The 22,516-nt window shown below is 41.8% G+C and overlaps 2 protein-coding genes and 1 long non-coding RNA gene across 8 annotated transcripts in view; 2 read left to right on the top strand and 1 right to left on the bottom strand.

The window, feature by feature from the left end:
• The window catches only part of LOC118206657, an 89,221-nt gene extending 70,678 nt beyond the window's left edge, over positions 1-18,543 (top strand). For 3 of the 5 annotated variants that reach the window (XM_035379598.1, XM_035379599.1, XM_035379597.1), the window contains exon 7: positions 16,291-18,543. In XM_035379598.1, the coding sequence (XP_035235489.1) occupies positions 16,291-16,592 (302 nt within the window). In that variant the 3' untranslated portion in view covers positions 16,593-18,543. Of the gene's footprint in view, positions 1-15,358; positions 15,656-15,792; positions 15,881-16,290 lie in introns of all 5 variants that reach the window. The other 2 variants (XM_035379602.1, XM_035379600.1) reach the window with 2 other exon arrangements.
• The window catches only part of LOC118206671, a 34,588-nt gene continuing 14,741 nt past the window's right edge, over positions 2,670-22,516 (bottom strand). The window contains exons 2-3 of the long non-coding RNA XR_004761223.1: positions 18,686-18,919; positions 2,670-2,719 (exon numbers count right to left, since the gene is read on the bottom strand). This is a non-coding gene — a long non-coding RNA (uncharacterized LOC118206671). The remainder of the gene's footprint in view (positions 2,720-18,685; positions 18,920-22,516) is intronic.
• The window catches only part of LOC118206664 (immunoglobulin superfamily member 11-like), a 63,237-nt gene continuing 47,944 nt past the window's right edge, over positions 7,224-22,516 (top strand). Inside the window, exons 1-2 of one of the 2 annotated variants that reach the window (XM_035379621.1) lie at positions 7,224-7,445; positions 13,643-13,710. The gene's annotated coding sequence lies outside the window, so the exon portion shown is untranslated. Of the gene's footprint in view, positions 7,446-12,630; positions 13,711-22,516 lie in introns of those variants that run through there. The other variant, XM_035379620.1, reaches the window with a different exon arrangement.

Genomic DNA, 22,516 nt, shown 5'->3' with positions numbered 1-22,516 from the left:
GGAGGGCCCCTAGGAAAGCCACTTCGGTGGGCTGTGGCAGGCTTGTTTGCCACAGATACCTTGGTACCAAAATAGACATCCCAAGTTCAGTTTGTGTCTTCAGTTCGGTGTTGTGTTGTTGAGTCCGAGTCCTGTTCCCCGTCCGATTCCTGTTCTCTGATGGCTCCCAGTCCCAAGCCCAGTCTCCTGTCTGAGTCCAGTCCCTTTCCTCTGAGTCCAGTGTAGTATCCAGTCTTGAGTCCAGTTCAGTCTTTTGTATCCTGTTCCGTTCCGCCCGGTTCCCCTCCTGTGCTCGGACCCCGTCCGGCTCCCGTACCGGTGCCCAGACCCCGTCATGTCCTGTCCTGTCTCCAGTCCGGACCCCAGTCCCGAGTCTGCTTCTGTTTCTCGTCTCATCCCAGTCCCGAGTCCCGTTTCTGTCTTGTCCAGTCCCCGTTCCCGTTCCTGTCTTGTCCCGTTCCTGTCCAGTCCCGAGCTCTATCCTGCCCTGTTCTTGAGTCCTACTCCATCTGAGTTCTGTTCTGTCTCCAGCTCCCACCTTCTGTTTCACTCCCTCCCCAGGTCGGCCTTCTGGGACGTCAGGAGCCGTCCCTTGGGGGGGGGGGGGGGGGGGGGTACTGTCATGGTTCTGTCTTTTCGTTTCTCTTTTTCCGATTTTGGGCCGCCAGATGGCGGTAGTTTTGTTCCTTTCCCCTGTTTAATTGTTTTATTGGTTCCAATTATTCTGTTATTGTTTTTTCAGTTGTGTGTAGTTATCCCTTCCCTCTGTGGTCTGATTGTGTTTTGTGCCCTCCTGTGTCTCGTTAGGGTCTTGTCTATTTAAGTCTTCTTCTTCCCTGACTCGGGTGCTGGTTCCTTGTGTTTTCACTTGTGTTTCCGTGTGTGTTTTGCACCGAGTGTCTGCCTGTGTTCCTGCCTCTGTGTTGCCTGAGAGTTTGCCCGTGTTTCCCCGTGCCTGTTTTTGTCCGCCTGTTTCTGCCCTGCCTGTTTGGCTTTTTTGTGATTTTTGGATTTTCTGTTTTCTGTTTTTGGGTTTTGCCCTGCGAGGCATTTTTTGGTTATCTGCGTTTGTTCTTCAGTTTTTGTTATTAATGTCTGAATTTCCCTTTTGGAGTTCTTGGGTTTTTTTAACTCTGCATTTGGGTCCGTTCCCTCGCCAATCCGTGACACAATCAGCACGTTTCATTGAAGCTACTAAACTAGTTTTCCAACCCCTCAAATGATGCTTTAGGTCTTCTGCGATCAACATGACAGTGAAGGATGGTGTTGGTTATTCAAGATATTACCAAAAACAAGTAAAATGACCGTTATCCCAGGAAGAAGCAGATCAGAAGTTCGTAGTAAAAACAGGAAGAATTATTACGCAGCCGGCTACAGGAACAACTCAGCAAGAAAGTTCAAAATAGTACCGGTGGGTAATTAGATTTGTACAGTTTAGAGTGGGTACATTTTGCATAATGTCAGAACTGGAGCGCTGCCTCTGATTGGTGATAAGAGGCTGTGCTTCCTTCCGATTGGACCATTCAAATTCAAACCCATCCTATCTATTCAAACAGGTTCCATTCACATTGAAATTGAAATACAACAGGGGGGCTCGCCCCCTTCCCCCCCGGGGCCCAGCGGAAACTTCCCAAACGCAGAATACACAAAAATGTCTGTTTCCCAACAATGGTCTCCACCATTCCACAAAAAGGACAATGACCAAAACCTTTTGGATTAATCACAGAATTAAAACATTAACAGCAATAGCACGATGTAGGATTCTCCACAGGAGATCACCCTAAGTTTTTCAGAGGGGCTTTATAAAAAAACACTAAGGAACCATGAGCCAGTCATATTTCAAATTAAAATGCAGATCGGAAATTGCATTTCATTTTCATTTGATGTGCACAAAAATCAAAACATTCAAATACAAATGCAACAGCCCAGTTTGTGTTTTCTCTGTTAACTTAATGTAGGGATTATGCTTCCACTGGTTTAACACCACTATCTGGATGTATGTTCTCCTCTCAGTGTCTCTTCAATTTAATTCACCGTTTGAAGCCTTTACACAACATCTGTACAGTGCGTTACTGTTCAGTATGTACAGATTTGGATTTTTTACACTCTTACATTTGAGCGCAGGTCCCGTTAGACCATCTAAGTTCATAGTAAAACCAGGTTCAGGAAAGAGCTCATCCTTAATAGTTCCTGCAGTTCAGTTCTCATCAAACGTCCTGGTTTTGGGTCCAAAGCCTCACTGAATTAAAGTGAAATTAAGAAACCTTCCAGTTTAACCAAATGCAGTGTTACGTCTCTCTTTGTCCGGCTCGTTTATAATAAACGCTCGAACCAAACACAAAGAGAAGCAACATACAAAGTCCGAGATCCAGTATTTTAATAAACAGTAAGAAAACTAAATTTACATGACAAGAAAAAGAAGGAAAAGTAGTTAAAACATATCCCCCGGCTGGACAGATGCACGCCCAGCAGCCCCTTCACTCACCTGCAGGCCTTAGCTTCTTACCTGCTTACCGAATGGGGAAAAGCCAAGGGGAGTGAGTCTTATGGGACACTAGCTCACCTGCAGGCCTTAGCTTCTTACCTGCTTACCGAATGGGGAAAAGCCAAGGGGAGTGAGTCTTATGGGACACTAGCTCACCTGCAGGCCTGAGCTTCTTACCTGCTTACCAAATGGGGAAAAGCCAAGGGGAGTGAGTCTTATGGGACACTAGCTCACCTGTGCTTATCTTCGTGTAACTGAAAAAGTGCTCTAGAAACGGAACAAAAGGCCATCTGCCGGATAACAACTTATAGTGAAGACGACGACTGTTCCATTCCCTTGCTCTGTGGAGTCTGTGTACATGTCTTAATCTCTTTTTTTTGAGAGAGAGATTTTGAAAATTTTCTCCAACCACATTTTGTTTTCTGTATGTTTTGGTACTTTTCTGTTGTATGTTGCAGGTGGTCAGGCAGTTTCCTTGTTTTAACACGTTTTTAGATGGTTAGATCAGAGCAGGAAAAAGTTTGCCGAAGACGCTCCTTTTACTTTGCCCCGATAGTGAGGTTTAAATCAGTGGTGTCGCGAGACTTCTGGTTGGATGTCATGCTGAGCAGACGCATCCCTCCGAGCTCTGCAAACGGAGTCCCGATGTAATATTTATTGAAAAAAACTCCACTTTTACGTTTTTTTTCCCTCCGAACTCAGCCTAAAACATGATTAAAAAAATGAGAAACCATCAGCATCTAAAACCCTCCTGTTCAAACATACTGAAGATGATCGAGAGTATAATTATGCTACATCTATGGAGATTTCTAGCTCCAACAAATTGGATAGAGGAGACGCGATGCTGACAAAAACTCCAGAAAAAGCCCACATGGAGAAGAAAGCAAAAGATACGTCTTCAGAACAGGCTACAAACACATCAACGGAAACTATACTGAACGCTATCGCCTCACTGGGAAAACGTGTGGACGACCGCATGGAGGAAATTAGCAGTCAGATGCAGCAGCATAGCACCATGCTAGCAGCGATAGCTAAATGGTGCAGTTAAACTCAGAGGAGCTAAAAGAATGTAAGATGAAATTAAAAAACTTAGAAAAACAGATGGAAACGCTCAGAAAGGAAAACGATGACATGAAGGGACCCATACTGAACCAAGAAAGATACAAAAGAAGATGGTGTCTTCACATAAAAGGTAAAAAAGAAAAAGTCAATGAGAATATCAGAGCGGAGGTTGTGGAGCTCCGGTGCAAAATCGCACCTGACCTGGCGGCAAAGATGGAAGACGCGGTCGACATTGTGCACAGAGTTGGAAGGGTGATAGAAAACAGGCATCGGCAAATCGTAATTCTCTTTGCTAAATGAACGGTAAGGGATGACATCTGGAAGTGAACGAAAACCTTCCCAGTCTGCAAAGGAGAAGGATACTGCTTCGCAGAAGACCTGACGCAAGAGGACTGGCTGTCCAGACAGGCGCTGTGGCCAAGAATCGAGCAGGCAAGGAAAGAAGGCAAGGCTGCGGGCTTTAGGGGACCGTACGGCTTCATCGACGGCAAGCGCATCATGGAAGTGTCTGCAGGTTTGGGATGAACATTAAACTTGAACTGTGGAAAAGTTATGATCATGGGACTTCTATCTCACGGTTTTCTACTCCACCTCCTTAAAACCTTTCTTAAAAAGGTGTTACAGTGTTTCTTATGTGTTCTGTGTTCCAGCCGAAAACTGATATTTCTTTCTCTTCTTTTAATACAAGGGGACTCAAAGACTCTATTAAACGCAAAGCTGTTTTCCTATCTTGTAAAGGGCAAAAGGCTAACTGCATATTTCTTCAAGAAACACACTCTGATATATCAGACGTTAAGTTTTGGACTCAACAATGGGGTGACAAAATCCTTTTTAGTCATGGAACAAATCGCTCTGCAGGAGCCCCATGTTGTAAGGATCTGTACACAATTCCTCAAAGCTGAAAATGTCCCAGTCCTTCCATGGCCTGCATACTCAACAGAGATGTCACCCATTGAGCATGTTTGGGATGCTCTGGACCGGCCCATACGACAGTGTGTTCCAGTTTCCACCAATATTCAACAACTTTGTACAGCTATTGAAGAGGAGTGAGACAATATTCCACAGGCTACAATCAACAATTTGATCAATTCAATGTGAAGGAGATGTGTTGTGTTGCATGAGGCAAATGGTGGTGACACAAGATACTGATCGGTATTCTGTTCAATTTCACGGTATCTTCTTTTTTGGGGAATCTGTGACTAACAAATGCATATCTGTATCCCCATCCACATGAAATCAGTGCTTAATGAATCTATTTCAGTTGACTGGTTTACGTTTATTACCATTGAACTCAATAAAATCTTCGAAATTGATTAGTGATGCGTTGATATTTTTGTTCAGTGTACATGTCAGTGTGCATTCCCTGCAGTGACTCTGTCAAAGCAGCAGTACAGATCCAAGCCTCTGTTCAGCATTGTAAGGTACTGACGTGAGCAAATGTATATTAGCTACTCTGATCTTCATGTAATTGCTGTTATTATGAGTCCGGATGTATTTTATTGTGTTATTACTTAGGAATTATTAGCTAATGAATAAACTTTTTGTATTTTAAATAGCCATTGAATCATTTTTGTATTTTAAATAGCCATTCAGTCATTTTTGTATTTTAAATGGCCATTCGGTCATTTTTGTTTCAAGATCGAACTCCACAGGGGTGAACTATGAAGCGAGATTACAGGGCTAGTAAGCTAACGTAAGCTAAAACTACTCATTCAAGCTAAAAAAAATTGATATTCATAAAAATGAATGAATGAGGTGATAAGGTCAAGTGCGGTGAAGGTCAAGGTCAAGCCTGATGCAAGCGAAGGTGCTGGTCTGAGGTGGTGTGCAAAAATAATTTTGATGCAGTGCTTGGAGCATGGTAGGGGCCGGCATGCGAGTTGCGGATGGGTAGGTGATTCCAGGCAGGGGAAATCGGGCTGGCTGGGAGGGTGTACAGCCCTACAGTCATACTGCCTGTTGTTCCCCCATGATTATTGTGTCAACCTGTGGTCATGCAACTCATGAAGAGGGTGAATGAGGGCAGAGAGAGTGGTGCCCTGGCGGATGAGGTGATGTCATACGTTAATGCTCAAGATAACATGTTCCTTCTCATCTACACAGACGGCTCTGTCCGGGCCCCTGTCCGGGCGTGCAGGGACTGCCTTTTGCATTCCCAAATTTAAGGTGGGAAAGTGTAGGCAGGTGACGGACCATGCGGCAGTGTTTACAGTGGAGTTGGTGGCGATTCTACTGGCCTTGCATTGGGTGTAGGGTGTGCAGCCAGATAGGGTGGTCATATGCTCAGATTCTAGTTCAGCGCTCATGTCTCTGCATACTTTCCGTTAAAACAGCAGGGAGGATGTGGTATATTAGGTATTGCCCACCCTTCTCAGAGTTCAGCAGGTTGGGGTGGGGTATGGCTAAAGTTTCTTTAGGGTGTTGGCTCATGTAGGGGTCAAGGGGCATGAGGTGGCTGACCATCTAGCTAAACGGGCACTAGGGAGGGCAGTGCCAGATCTGGAGGTCCCACATGGGACGGCTGTGTAGTATAATGGGTAAGGAGTTGCTATTGTAACCTAAAGGCCGTAGGTTCCATTCCCGGTAAGACACTGCCATTGTACCCTTGAGCAAGGTACTTAACCTGCATTGCTCCAGTATATATCCAGCTGTTTAACTGGATACAGTGTAAGTCGCTCTGTATAAGAGCACCTGCTAAATGCCTGTAGTGAGTAGGGAGGAAGCTGAAGGAATAATTAAAGCTGCAGTAAGGAGGAGGGGGCAGGAAAAGTGAGACGGGGAGAGCAGGGGTCGACACCTTTATGCAATACAGGGACAGGTGGGGAAGGGGAGGATGTCTGGAAGGGATAGGAAGGAGGAATCCATGATATCCAGGATGAGGTTTGGGCGTACGGGACTGAATGGGACACTGAAAATTATGGGTAAGCAGGCTGTGTGATCACTGCCAGGTGTAGGAATCAGTGACCCACCTTTTGGAGGAATGTGATGAGTATGTACAGGAGAGGCTATGTAATGCCCTGAGGGAACATGGCATTCAAAATTTTAAATTGGGAGCACCGTTGAAGATGCCATCGGGAAATGTGGTGTACAGACATCTGTTTTGCTTCCTTAGGGAAATTGCAAGTCTAGTTAAGTTTAGGTATATATATTCTATTTGTTTATATTTTTCTTTCTTTGAGTAGGATATGGTGTCATTTTGGGGACAGAATATTTATTTATTTATATATTGTTATCAATAATATAACAACCTTGCCGGAGTGTGACCCAAAGAGAGCTGTGACCTGGTTGTAACTACTTCCTCCCTAAAAATGTATTATTGTTATTATTATTATTATTATTATTATTATTATTATTATTATTATTATTAATAACAACAGCAATAATAATAACGATAATAATACTTTTAATAATAATAACAATTGTAATAAACTGATGTTTAAAAAAATTATAATAGCATATAAATAAATCAACTATCCCTAAAAAGGACATCATATCCTACTCAAAGAAAGAAAAGAAATAAACAAATAGAATAAATGAACCCAAACTCAACTTGACCAGCAATCAGTATCAGCAACCACACTATAACATAAATATCTAATTCTACAGTCTCCGAAGTAGTTCCTTTTACCCAAGGAAGCGGAACAGATGTCAGTTGACAGTTGGCAGGTGGCAGATGGCAGGTGGCAGATAAAACAGAAAAAAAGTTTTGGGGATAGCTTCGCACTGCTGAATGTGCAGCGTGGTTCTGTGCTAGCCAGCGGAGCCACGGCGAAGAAAAGACGTCTAATTTACTGGAGAGAGTTTAATAGTTTTACTAATTACTAATAGTTTTTAGTCGGATGTTTCAGTAGCGATTCCCAGACGGTAATGAAATTTGCAAGTGTTTGCGTGCTGTTGGGTGAGTAAGCTACACACGTGCATTTGGCACTAATGAAAGTGTTTGGTTTCAAAAGGTTTAAAGGAGGGTAAGCGTCCCTATTATGCCCACGTGCCATATAAGCCCACTTGCAACTTCTGAGTCAAAATTTTTTTTATTTTTAAACTACATCATTTGCTGTGTGATGTTTCTTCAAATGAAGCTGCTTGTTACATAAATGACACTTTTTATTGTCAAAGTTAATCAGATTTGTCGATTAAATTTAAGTGATTAGTGTTTTGAATGAGACATATGTTAGAATTAGAATTAGAAATATTGTTTCTAATGAAATCAAAATATGAGTTTTAGCACGCTAGCAAACAGACCACATGCTGCATCAATACAGTAGCTACATATTATGGTTCATTGCAATGACATAAAGCATGATAAGCATGTATAGTTTACAGTTTTGTATGCAGTTTATATTACACTGTTAAATAGACAATAAATGTGTATGTTTATCTTTATTTATTTTTTAATTAACATTTTACCTGTTAATTTAAAGGGGGGCTTAAAGGGGACTCTTAGTCTAGCAAGAAAATCACACTGTCTGGGGTGGATGTAAATGAGTATAGTTAATTACTTCTCTGCATGATCAATTTATACTTTTCAGGTTATGCTAGTGCACTATATATAGATTTATTTCATATAGTTGTTTTTCTGAATGCGATGTGAGTAGAATAAAATATTCTGTCTTTTAACCATAAATTTACTGATGTTCCCTTAAAGCCCACCTGCTCCGTCACAACCACATGTACTTGTAAGTCTACCCGCCAAGTGCGGTGCCTAGGCTGCCCCTAACTGCTGGTCTGGGATCAGATTTCCCTTCCCAGGTCCTAGCTTTAACCAGAGACTGTAAAAAATATAGTAGCCTACATTAACTTTTTTGCCTGTTTTATTTTTATTTATTAATTTTTTCCCCTGCTGAAGTTTGGATAGACTACAAACCATCTGATGTCCTCATATTTTCCCTTGGTGGCAACTGTTACCATGAATGGATTTAGTGTTCATTATAGCCAAGACCTATGACTGATACAGCATGTTACATCTTAAACGGGCTGACTGAAATACAAGGTAAAACGTCGGTTTTTTTTTCAATATTTCGACTGGATTTTTTAAATGGAGGAAACACATACAGCTAAAAACTACAGGTTCTAAGCTTGATTTTGATGTATAGGTTGCGGGGGTTTGAAAGGGATCCAGCTGCCACACCAGGCTTGTGTCTCGCTAGCTCCCGCACCTCCTCCCTGATACAAGAGTTTCCCTGAGTGATAGCCGGGAACGGTTAGCTCTCAGCCCGCTGCCTGCTGTGCGCTGACTCGGCGGGGGCGACTACAGAATATGTAATGTGTAGTAAATTAAACGACTAGTTAGTGAAATCAAAGTCCTATGTTGCAAACTGAATGGGATTTTTTTTTAATCTAGTGGCCATCCACAATGATATGAATCGATTTGAAGAAACATAACGGCTGACGCATAGAACTTATTTATTAAACGTTTTGCAGCGCAGTGGCTCAAAGTTTGTTGGTGCACCCCCCCCCCCCCCCCCCCCCCCCCTCTCTCTCTCTCTCTCTCTCTCTCTCTCAAATTCAAATGCTTTATTGGCATGACATATTTAAAGATATATATTGCCAAAGCGTAGTGATAACAGTAATTAACTACAGTAAGAATATATAATTAAGAAGAAAAAAGAAAACAAGCAGCAATAACAATAACGGCATAAATGATAGGAACATAATACTTATCTATTAAGTTAATCGAATTAAATTAATTGAAAAAAAAAAAACATACATACATACATACGCACACACACACACACACACACATATATACATACACACACGTATACATATACATATACATACAAACACATATGCATATATACATACACACATACATATGTTTGCTGGATGCTCACCCACTGTCCCTCAGGCTGTGACAGGCAAAAACGTATCTAGCTGCGAGTGAGGCTGTCGCTCCTTCTCCTAATAGGACTCGCAGCTTTTGGTCATTTGTTAGGGAGGGAAATTTGTTTAGGAATGTTGAATTCTGGATCTTATTAAAATATGTTTCCCTTATCTGTGAATATTTTTCACAATATAACAGGAAGTGCATCTCTGTCTCTACCTCTCCTGTCTTGCAGTGACCACATATACGTTCTTCTTTGGGTAGCCATGTTTTTTTGTGCCTTTCTTTTTCAATTGCTAAGGTGTGATCACTGAGCCTGTACTTGGTCAGGATTTGTCTCTGCTTTGTATCTCTGACAGAGGAGAGATACTCTGCCAGATTGTATTCTCTGTTTAGGGCCAAGTAGAAATTAAGTTTATTCTGTGTTTTGGTTTCATTATTCCAGTGTTCCAGATAGGCATCTTTTGTTTGTTTAATTATTTGGTTTATTCTAATTTCTGACTTTAAAGCAGCGCTGGTTTGAGTTTGGTCAGTGTTTGGTTTTAGTTGGTTAGTGAGTCTCATGACCAGCTGACTGAGAGGACTCTTTTTGGGTTTCAGGTCTTGGGTTCTCAGTCCTTGAAATTGCATTGTGTCTTGGGGATTTGATTTGAGGTGCATCCAAAATTTAAGTGCTCTTTTTTAATGTAAATTATCAATGGGTATCTGCCTAATTCTGCCCTGCATGTATTGGTGGGAGTTTTCCTTTGGATGTTTAGTATTGTTCTGCAAAATTCTGCATGCAAGGCCTCTATAGGATGCTTGTCCCACCTAGTGTAGTTGTGATAACTGAGTGGACCCCATACTTCACTTCCATCTCTCTCTCTCTCTGCCCGCTGCCTGTGTAACTTTAGATAGAGGCTATGAGAACTTTATTTTTCAGAATTAGAATAATAACGAGCAACTTCGGGTAGAAGAAATATCTGTTTCCATCGCATTATTCGTGCTTTCCAGAATATAGTATTCGGATTCAGATACATCCCTAATTAATACCCATATTTAAATATCAGTGATATTGCATAGGTCAATTCATTCTGGATAGGCCTATGTTCTATCTTAACATCAGCAATGTTTTTTTAATCTTTACTTTTCAGATGAGTTTTAGTTTGAGATGACTAAAACACGAAAGAACTACAGTTCATGCCCACGCATGATAGAAGCGCAGTTCATCCTCTGCAAAGCAGGGCTGTAGGGATCATGAGGCCATTGAAAATCTGTACAAAAACAAGATGAAAGCCATGAAAGACTTGTTAGCGTGACACTGGCGAGCAAAGACAAACACAACCTGGGCAAAAGATTGAAACAAACAAACAAAATAAAGCTTAGACCACCCTATAACCTACGTTATATTACACTACTAAGATAGGCTACATGGAGCAAATGTGTTTTTACAATGTTTTCAAACTACTAGCCTAAATGTGATTAACATTTGAAAATAAATAAAAGTTATTGTTTAATTGTAAATCCTGAAATTGACTCATTTACTATCCTTAGAACATTAGTATTGAACCTGCAAATTGTTTTTCTTTCAGTCAGTCGGTCTTCAGAAATCTTAAAAACACCTGCACTTTCAACCAGCTGGCTGGACCAGAAATTTTGGGAAATTTCAAATGCCAACAGCACACCATAGGATAGAGATACAGACAAAATGACAACACATATTGAAAGATGAAGTATTGAAGAGTAATTTCCACTATAGTTTTGATTTTGTTCGTAAATAGTTTTTTGGCTACATTCCAAAGAAGACATATTGTAAGTTTAGCTTTTACTGCGTTGACAACACATCAAAAAGGCTGGTCACGCCTATTTCAAATGCCATTTACAGGCCATAGGATAAGAGTGGAGACAAAATGAAAATAGCTATTGAGAGCTAAGAGATTACAGATTTGAATAGATTTTTTAAAATATATATTTATTTATCAACAAATCATGAAGTGAAAACATGAAACAAGGACCGCAGGACTCAATGACTACAGACCCGTCGCCCTGACCTCTGTGGTAATGAAGTCTTTTGAGCGCCTTGTACTGTCCCACCTCAAAACCATCACGGACCCACTCCTGGACCCCCTGCAGTTCGCATACAGAGCCAACAGGTCTGTGGACGATGCTGTAAACATGGCCCTCCACTTCATCCTCCAGCACCTGGACACTGCAGGAACCTATGTCAGGATCCTGTTTGTGGACTTCAGCTCCGCCTTCAATACCATCATCCCGGCTCTACTACAGGACAAGCTTTCCCAGCTGCACGTGCCTGACTGCACCTGCAGGTGGATCACCGACTTCCTGTCTGACAGGAAGCAGCACGTGAAGCTGGGGAAACACGTCTCCGACTCCCGGACCATCAGCACCGGCTCCCCTCAAGGCTGCGTCCTTTCTCCTCTACTTCAGAAGGAACGCAGCCCCACCCGCCCCCATCACCCTGCATGACTCCCCAGTCGACACTGTGGAGTCCTTCTGCTTCCTGGGCACCATCATCACCCAGGACCTCAAGTGGGAGCTGAACATCACCTCCCTCACCAAGAAGGCTCAGCAGAGGATGTACTTCCTGCGGCAGCTGAAGAAGTTCAACCTGCCAATGACAATGATGGTGCACTTCTACACTGCCATCATTGAGTCCATCCTCACCTCCTCCATCACCATCTGGTACGCTGCTGCCACTGCCAAGGACAAGGGCAGACTGCAGCGTATCATTCGCGCCGCTGAGAGGGTGATTGGCTGCAATCTGCCATCCCTCCAGGACCTGCACACCTCCAGGGCCCTGAGGCGGGCAGGAAAGATTGTGGCCGACCCCTCCCACCCTGGACACAAACTCTTCCAAACACTCCCCTCCGGCAGGAGGCTGCGGTCCATCAGGACCAAAACCTCACGCCATAAGAACAGTTTTTTCCCGACTGCAGCTGGCCTTATCAACAAGGCCCGGGACCCCCACTGATGCCACTGTCACTGTACTGTTATCCTGACCCCCACGGACACCAACAGACAGCACCTGTACTTAAAATCCACTTTATCCCCTTGCACTATTGTTATTGTTGCACTATGTTTATGTTATGTTATGTTATGTCTGTTATGTTTTTTACTGCACTATTTCTACTCTATTTATCTTATTTTATGTTCACTGTTACGCACCACCTGACCAAAACAAATTCCTTGTATGTGTAAACCTACTTGGCAATAAACCCGATTCTGATTCTGATTCTGATTCTGATTCTGATTCTGAAGTGGGCTTATTTGGAACACCCAGGGGATGAAAGGGTACTTTTGACCTATTTTGACAAATTAAACAATAAAAACATTAGAAATTGGTATAAATTAATTATTGACACTTCAATTGAGAGATTAGACTTTCATTTTAACTAAAATGTTCTCACTTAAATTGGGGCAGTATATATTAAAAATGTCTGAAAAGCGGATTTGGTGGGCTTAATAGGGACGTTTACCCTAAAGGTCGTTTAAGTAGATAAGTGAAATTCCAAAAGTGGCTATAGAAAATGGGCAGGATGCGAATTGACTTGAGAAAGGGGGATTTGAAGAACTTGCAGGTCTCTGCAGGTTCTGGATCGAGGATACATCGCATTAAAAGATGATGTCCGTACATTGCTCAATGCTCCCAAGAAAACGTGTCATCCCAGCCAGGGATGCTACTTCAACTTTTTGGAGTTCTCTGCATTATTAATACATGTGCAGAGTCTCTGCACATGTATTACTAATGCATGAAGTCAGTGAGTCATTTATTATATGTATGCACATAGCCTACCGCCAGAAAAAACATTAAATTTGTCACCCTTACCCACGTAAACCTATTTACAATGTTAGTGATAACGTATAAGTTGCCCAGCTTGTCTGTTTATTCATACCGCATTTTGTAGAAGGCCTAATGTTTTTAGCAATAGGTAGCGTTTAGCCTAGTAGCCTAACTTGACTAGGTATACGAAGTGCTGTCCCGAGCGGGAGTGAATTTGACGGGGAACGTGCATTTTTATCTTCAATCTCTACCTTCAAAAAAAAAAAACTATTTGCTTTACCCCAGATATAATGGGACACGTGTCATCCAACAAGTTCCAATTTGACTCATCTGTCCATAGTACATTATCCCAAAATGCCTGGGGACCAAGCAGGTTCTTTCTTTTGCAAATATGAGATAAGCATTGATATTTCTCTTGGTTAGCAGTGGTTTCTACCTTGTTGCTTTTTCATGAATTCCACTTTTACCGAGTCTCTTTCTTATTGTGGAGTCTTGAACATGGATCGACGCTGAGGGGTGTTCTTTGGTGTTCGTCTGGGATCTTTTCTAACTTCCTGGGTGAGTTTTCTTGGGAGAAATTTTGGCAGACTGGCCACTCGTGTGAAGGGCAAACACTTTTTTACGGCATTGTATATGCTTATGATTGTATGTATAAAAAATAAAAAAAAATAAAAAACTGCCATATTGGTGGACAAAAATTTGATTTAAATGATTTAAACTATAAATTATTCATTCTTATGCATGAATGGCCCAGTCCTGTGAGATTTCCCTCTTATGCATGAAAGGCCCAGCCCTGAGAGATGTCTCTCTTATGCATGAAATGTCCAGCCCTGTGAGATTTCCCTCTTATGCATGAAAAGTCCAGCCCTGTGAGATTTCCCTCTTATGCATGAAAGGCCCAGCCCTGTAAGATTTCCCTCTTATGCCTACTGAACATCCAACTTCCCTCTCCTAGCCCAGCTGGCAGTACCTCCAGTCTACCCTGTCCGCATGTTTGTGAGCTTCGGCCATTCCCTCACTCTTCCCTGCCATGGAGCCCCCAGCAGGGATGTGGAGTGGCGGTTTCAGCAGTATGAGTTTCCTGACTGGCTGCATGTGGCCGAACTCTACACCGGAGCCTTTTCTTCTGGGAACGGCTTCCGGGGACGCGTGGAATCCTTCTACCTAACAGAGCCGGGAAACTACAGCCTCACCCTCAGTCCCGTGGTGTACAGTGACCTCGGCATTTACAAATGCCAGTACAAGGATGAGACTGAGATCCCTCTTTCAGATGTGAAACTAGAAATTAGAGGTCAGTGCATGTTGCCTTTTTTCAACAGATTGAGTGAATGTTTTTAGTGCTTGTGGATTTGATAGCCCTAAAAGCTGTTTTTTGACAAAGGATAATACTATTATTATTCTTACAATTGTTTTTGGGGGGACAGAATCATTCTAGTCTGTATAAAAGCCTTGGGTGGTATGCAGTTGACAGCATATGCTGCATCAGGGTCTTCATCTATCCCAAGCAACATGGTTGTGCTGTTCAATTCCTGTATGCCAGGAGTGCTTTGTAAATCTCTGTCTGCCTGTCTCTCTCTCTCTCTCTCTCTCAGTTCCATCACATGTTTCCATAGCAATGGGAATGTCTGCCAGTCTTCCTTGCTTTGGGAAAATTAACACACAAGCACGTGCTAATGATCTGGATATCCTCTGGAAGAGAGGCAGAGAGAACGTTTACCAGCTCCATAAGAACACCATCACATATGGGCCCAGGTTCGAGAACAGAACTTCACTTTCCCCAGAACAAGCCCTCTATGGAAACATGTCTTTAACCATCAGACAGGCACGGTTTTCAGATGAAGGCGACTAACATTGCTTCTACAGTAGTCCAAAAGAGAGTGGGAATCCAGATTCTGTCAGTCTCTTTGTTACAGGTAAAATTAAATCTTCAGTTTTGTAGCGAGGCCAAGCAGCTCTGGTGTGTTTATTTTTTCTTATATTACTTTTAATCGGTGCAAACATAAAAATATTTCATACAGAAATATTGCGTAATGTACCTCGGATTTGCTGAGAAATTACACCAGTAACTTGTAGGATGCCATAATTTACCCTGTATTGTTTTTACCTTTTTACATGATCAAGCTGACTGCTGTTGATTATGTGTTCATATCCCCTGCATGAAAATGTGAAATATGCAAATATGTAAATTAATTCCCTGTCCTCACAGGCCACCCAACCCAGAACCTTACAGTGAAGGCCGGTGGTTTGCTCTCCATACCGCTCTATTCCGCAGACCCAGTGAGGGTAACATTCAGTGCAGGCCTTGGTTCAGATGAGGTGCTGATGCTCGATGCAAATAAAGGCCCAGCCAGGTATGGGGAGCGTTGTGCTCAGAGATGTGAGTTTCTGGCCCAGAACTACACCCTTTTGCTGAGGAGTGTGACACTGGAGGATGCCGGAGTCTACAAGGTGACCGATCCAGAGACTAAGAAGACTATCGGCTCAGTCTCTCTGCACGTCTCAGGTACGGTCCTCCTCTTCAGCTCTTTGTGTTTGTGCAGATGCAGGGCTCAGCATCTTATTGGTCCACTCTGTTATTCCACTGAGCTATGGCTGCTGTAAGCCATTGGGAAAATGACCTCCCTGCTCTGTTTGATACAGTTGATCCTGATGGTAACCCTGGCCCACAAACCAGTATCTCGGGAATTCCAAAGGGATGTACTTTTCCTAACTTATCTGCTTGCATCAGGTAACATGGCAGGGTTGTATCATAGAAACCCACTGCCTTAGCGCTTAGTACAGGACTTCCCCAGAGCTCTATCCCAGAGTCCCACTGCCTTAGCGCTTAGCGCAGGAGTTCCCCAGGGCTCCATCTCAGAGTCCCACTGCCGTAGCGCTTAGTACAGGAGTTCCCCCGGGCTCCATCTCAGAGTCCCACTGCCTTAGCACTTAGTACAGGACTTCCCCAGGGCTCCATCTCAGAGTCCCACTTTTGTAAGTCCCTCTGGATGTTTGCTAAATGTAAATGTATTATTATTATTATTGTTATTTTTATTCTTATTATTATTATTGTTATTAATATTATTATTGAAGTCTTCCTGCCTGATTATTACCTGCTCTGCTCCATTTCTCCTAAATGAGTCCCTCCTTCTCTCTTAGCCCCTCCTCTCTCTACTGGAGCAGTGGCTGGGATAGTGCTGGGAGTGCTGGTGGTGGTGCTGCTGGTGTTGGGGGCCTTTGCTTTCTGGAAGTACCGCAAAGAACAAAAGCGAGCAGAGCCTGTAGTCCGTTACCAAGCAGTCGGTGCTGAAGATCAGAACATATCCAGCAGCAGAGCAGCAGACCCTTCTCCCACCAATCCCCATCTCCTCGTGTCAGAATCGGATCCTTCTCCCACCAATCCCCAACTCCTCATGTCCGAATCGGGTCCTTCTGCCAATGAACAGAGTGGTCAGACCTGATTGAAATGCATGAGAAAAAGTCTTAGAGCGTGGAACTGCTATGACAATGTGCTGTACCTGTAGGGGAATCTGCTGGTATGAATTTTATTGGATCTGACCAAACACGGAGAGGGACAGAGTGGAAGGGACAGACGCCCCTTCACCAAAATTTCTATTGGTATTGAGTTTGTAGTGAGCATACACACATACCTCAGACACACCGACACAGGCCCCCCTCAGTACTGTGGTGGAAATTACCTTAATTTCCCCCGGTTTTTAAGAAGAGTCCAACAGACGTACACACAATATTCAGTTCAGATACCTTTATTCGGGCGAATAGGAGAATCCACACAGCGCCACAACACGTCTGTATGAAAGCTCTCAGAACAAGTGAAAAGCCATTCATTTTATACAATTAAAAGTAGGTGAAAGGCAGGTTCTGGAATTTTCGCAAAACCTGTCTGTCTCAAACTGTTTTGCAGCTTGTCTATGATTGGTTAAAAACATTGGATTTCTGAGATACAGACTTGTTTAGACATTCTGACTTCTTCAAGGCTATCATGTCACAGTGACTAAAACAATGGAGAAATACAGAGACAGTTTTCTGGGGAAAATAGGAACACGCACGGGAGGGGCTATGCATTCCCAACAATTCTCAGTTAGACAGAAAATAAATTTAAAATGATTTCTTAAGGTTATATAAAAGCGAGTAAATATGTAACAGTAATTTCTTATTTTTCCCTTACAGTACGCTCACTAAATTCACAGACCTCCCATTTTTAATTGTGTTCCTCCACTTTAGCCTATCTAGACAAAAAATGCAACAAAAGATACCTCGGTACCAAAATAGAAATCCCAGGTGTAAAAGCCAAACTCTCCCTCTGACACACCTCCTCCAATAAACAAAAAACCAACCTGGCACAGTTTGAGAGGAGGAGAATGAAATTTACTAGTTCATTTTAAATATGCTTTATTTAATTGACATGATTCTCAATAAATACATGCGAAGAGTATTTCTGGAAAAAATACAACAAACTGATATAAAAATGCAATATTTTTTATATAATATATATAAAAACAAAATTAATCTCAAAATAGTGCCAAAGATCCAGTTGCCAAAGATCCATCAGAACTGCACTGTTGGGTCAATCAGTTGCCACTTTGACAAATTAGACTTTTTGTAACCAGCTCTAAACTTTAAAGTTGTTTTGAGCTTCAATCAGCACGTTTTAGTTTTCCAACCCCTTAAATAATGCTTTAGGTCTTCTTCAATCAACATGACAGTGAAGGATGGTCTCCACCATTCCACAAAAAGGACAATGACCAAAACCTTTTGGATTAATCACAGAATTAAAATATTAACAGCAATAGTACCATGTAGGATTCTCCACTGGAGATCACCTGATGTTCTTCTGAGGGGCTTTATAAAAAAAAAAAACATAAGCCAGTCATATTTCAAATTAAAATGCAAATTGTAAATTGCATTTCATTTTCATTTGATGTGCACAAAAATCAAGACATCATTCAAATATAAATGCAACAGCCTAGTTTCCGTTTTCTCTATTAACTTAATGTAGGGATAATGCTTCCATACCACACTGGTTTAACACTACCTGGATGTAGGTTTTCCTCTCAGTGTCTCTTCTTCAATTTAATTAACCATTTGAAGCCTTTACACAACATCTTTTCAGTGCCTTACTGTTCAATAAGTATGTACAGATCTGGATTTTTTACACTCTTACATTCGGGCGCAGGTCCCGTTAGACCATCTAAGTCTGAAGTCAAACCAGGTTCAGGAAAGGGCTCATCCTTAATAGTTCCTGCAGTTCAGTTCTCATCAAACGTCCTGGTTTTCGTTCCAAGGCCTCACTGAATTAAAGTGAAATTAAGAAACCTTCCAGTTGAAGCAAATGCAGTGTTACGTCTCGCTTGGTCCGGCTCGTTTATAATAAACGCTCGAACCAAACACAAAGAGAAGCAACATACAAAGTCCGAAATCCAGTATTTTAATAAACAGTAAGAAAACTGAATTTACATGACAAGAAAAAGAATGAAAAGTGGCTAAAACATTTGCCCCAGCTGGACGGAGCACGCCCAGCAGCCCCTTCACTCACCTGCAGGCCTGAGCTTCTTACCTGCTTACCGAATGGGGAAAAGCCAAGGGGAGTGAGTCTTATGGGACACTAGCTCATCTGCAGGCCTGATCTTCTTACCTGCTTACCGAATGGGGAAAAGCCACGGGGAGTGAGTCTTATGGGACACTAGCTCACCTGCAGGCCTTAGCTTCTTACCTGCTTACCGAATGGGAAAAAGCCAAGGGGAGTGAGTCTTATGGGACACTAGCTCACCTGTGCTTATCTTTGTGTAACTGAAAAAGTGCTCTAGAAACAGAACAAAAGGCCATCTGCCGGATAACAATTTATACTGAAGACGACGACTGTTCCATCCCCTTGGTCTGTGGAGTCTGCGTGCATCTTAATCCTGTAGGTGGAGCTGATTGGGGCTTGATTGCTTGATGATGCGCACCTGTGTCCATCTAACAGTCAACTTGATAAAGCCTGAAGACACCTCAGGCTTTTTTTTTTGAGAGAGAGAGAGATTTTGAAAATTTTCTCCAACCACATTTTGTTTTCTGTATGTTTTGGTACTTTTCTGTTGTATGTTGCAGGTGGTCAGGCAGTTTCCTAGTGTTAACACGTTTTTAGATGGTTAGACCAGAGCAGGAAAAAGTTTGCCTGAAGACGCTCCTTTTACTTTGCCCCGGTAGTGAGGTTTAGATCTGTGCTTTCTTTTATTTGAGGAGTAGCCTAGCACTGGTCTGTTTTCTGCCTGAACCATCCTGTTAGCTTACACATGGTAATGCGTTCTGTTTTTTGTGTTATTGTTTGTAATCTTATATTTTTGTTATTGTATATAGATTTTGACTCCTTTTTTTGTTTGTGGCATTTGTTATGTTACTGTCCGTTGTTGTCCCTGGTTATTGGAACTCGGGTTGGCTTTTGGGACATAACGACAAACAGGAAGGCTAGCGCTGACGGGCGGATGACCGTGGGAAAAACAGCTGCCTTTTTCCCCACACGCCAGAGATCATTATCTGGGCTAGTCTGGTCTCTGTCGTCTTCGCTAATTACCTACATCATTTGGAAAAGATAGGTGAGCGCAGTTTCAGCATAAGGACATAAGAACATAGCTGCCGTCTTTTGGATGAGACGTTAAACCGAGGTCCTGACTCAATGTGGTAATTAAAAACCCCATGACACTTGTTGCCAAGAGTAGGGGGTTTCCTGGTGTCCTGGATAAATTCCAAACCTGGCTCTCTCAAACTTGCCAACTAGTCATCTCCTGATTGAATTGGCTAAAAATTTTCTCTCCCTCTCCACCTTAGCTAATGTGTGGTGAGCGTTCTGCTGCAAAATGGCTGCCGTGCATCACCCAGGTGGGAGCTACACATAGGCGGTGGGTGAGGTGAGTTCCCATTCATCACTGTAAAGCACTTCAGAAAAGTGCTATATAAACACAATGATTCATTCATTCATAAGAAGAAGTGATGATGAGAACAGCCCATTCAGCCAAACTCAGCTTGTCTTTTAAATTTTTTTACAATAAATGTTAAGAGAAACTGGCTATATAAAAACCATAAAGAAACAAAAATTATCAAAAATAAAAACCCCAAACAATAAAAAATAAAACCATTAAAAGCAATAAAACTCATGGCAACTGTAAAATCAGTCAAAAAAGGACATAAAACTACAGCATATCCAGTGCTTTGTCAAGCATGGCCTTGAATACCAATCAGACTCATTGCCATTTAAATTATAGTAAATAGTTACTGTCATCATTATTTCTGTTTTTGATAGAGGGAGCAGCAGGTGGAAGGATGGAGTGGAGAGGATTGTTGGAGAGGAGAGAAATGAAAATAGGGAGAGGGAGAAGAGGACAGAGGGATTTGATGGAACTTTTAGATTTTAAATAGGTCCTTTTTTATTATTGTTTTTTGTAAATAATTTGTGTATCTGGCGTCTGTTTTTTCATTTACATTCAGCATTTGTAATGGGTAGTATCAAGTGATCATGTGTTATCATGACCTAATTTGCTTATAATTAATTTGGGACAGTTAATTATGCCATACTTTAAAGTTTAAACTGTCTGATCAGTGACGTGGGATATGTAGTGTTTAGATTTTGGCCTTAGAGAGGGAAACAAGAAAATAAGAATGTGGCCTGGCCTCCCCATCACAAGCATCAAAGCAAAATGTGATTGGGACAATTTGAAATTCCGCTGATACCCTAATCTAGGCTGACAATCTATGGGTCTCACCTCCTCAGAAAAGACAAACCATATGACACAGGACACCATAACAGGGGTTGGAGACCCTGCATGCCTAACATTTCCCATTACTTTGAATGTAATGTTTGAATGTAATCTTTAGGTAGGCCAGTCCTTGCCATGAAGTAGTCCTACCCGCCTTCCCTTCTCTCCTTAACCTAGCATCACCCAATCAGGGCAAACATCCTCAAGCCATGCTGGGTAAGGTATTTAAGATTGCCACAGGAAAAAGTTGGTGTGTTGCGTTTGGTTTTGGAGCCTGGAAGAAGAAGAGTTTTCATCTTTTTATTTTGGTGGTGGTTCCTTGGTTGCGTGTTTTTAGCTGATTTGCTTGTGGCGCTTATACTGGAAGTGGGTGATACTTTGGCAAGGTCTGGCCGATCCGTTTCTCTCTCTCTCTCTCTCTCTCTTATCCGTCTCTCTCTCTATTTCCTGGTATTTCTAGATTAGTTGTTTAATGTTTTGCTGTATGTCTTCTGTTGTGTAATGTAGAAGTAATGTGCCTGCATTCAATAAAGAATGTATGTTTTCAATTCATGAATATAATTGGCTACTTCTTATTGAATTCAATTATTTAATCTGAAAACCTGATATACAGCGTGTTTTGACTTGTTGGTTGATTCCACCAGTTTTCTGCAGACTGACCCATCAAAGAATTTGGCGATTTAATTGATAATTCTAATTTTAAACATAATTATTAAATTAAATCTAATAAAATCTATTTTACATGTAGGTTAAGTGAGGGGTTCTAGCATGCAATATCACTTGGTTCAGTATTCAGAGTGCTGAACATTTTAACAAGGACATTGACTGTTGGAACCGCTGGATTCAGAAAATAAACATATTTTAATTAATCCTTGTTGTCCGACAGACATTAGGCCTAATTACTGATTATGTAATGAAGTTGCTGAAGCAGCTGGACTGTAACTCTGAATGTGCTTCAGTGGATGCGTTAACACTTGATTTTGCATCTTTATACAGCCAAAGAGCAGGGCAAAAAAAAAAAAGTGTTTTAATAAGGCAGATATTCCCATTTTCCGATTACAACACAAACCCTAACCCTAACCCAAATCTCAACAAAATAATTTCTCCTGGTTCTGTGAGCCCAACAGCTTTTGATGTCTGGTATTTGTGTTGTTTATGAATCATAACTACACAGCCATTTCGTAGCATTGCGAGATTTTAAAAAAAGTGTTCAATTTGGACGAAAAGCTGAAGAAGAGATGTCTGCTCCAGCTAGTTAGTTAGAGTTAGTTTGTGAATTGTTACATTACATTACATTCATTTGGCAGACACTTTTATCCAAAGCGACGTACAAAAAGTGCATTTCATGGTCATAGACAACTGCTAAACACAGGTTCAGTAAGGTACAATGCTTATTTTGTACAGCTATTTCTAGCCAAGAACACAGTTCACACAGTGAGCACTATTCTGACCTAACCTCTACAAAACAAACTAGGCAGAAGAATAAGCTACAGTATTAGGACAAATACAAATTACGAAAAAGTTCTGGGATGGGGCAACATGTAACAAGTGACATGAAGGGGGGGGGGGTTATTTTTTATTTTTTAAAGAGTGAAATATACAGCGTGGTGGTTAGTCTAGGTATAGTCTGAAGA

The sequence above is a fragment of the Anguilla anguilla genome, chromosome 10 (genome assembly GCF_013347855.1).
Source record: "Anguilla anguilla isolate fAngAng1 chromosome 10, fAngAng1.pri, whole genome shotgun sequence".
NCBI lineage: Eukaryota > Metazoa > Chordata > Actinopteri > Anguilliformes > Anguillidae > Anguilla > Anguilla anguilla.
The sequence above is the reverse complement of the archived record's forward strand: the minus strand, read 5'-3'. Positions and strand labels throughout refer to the sequence as shown.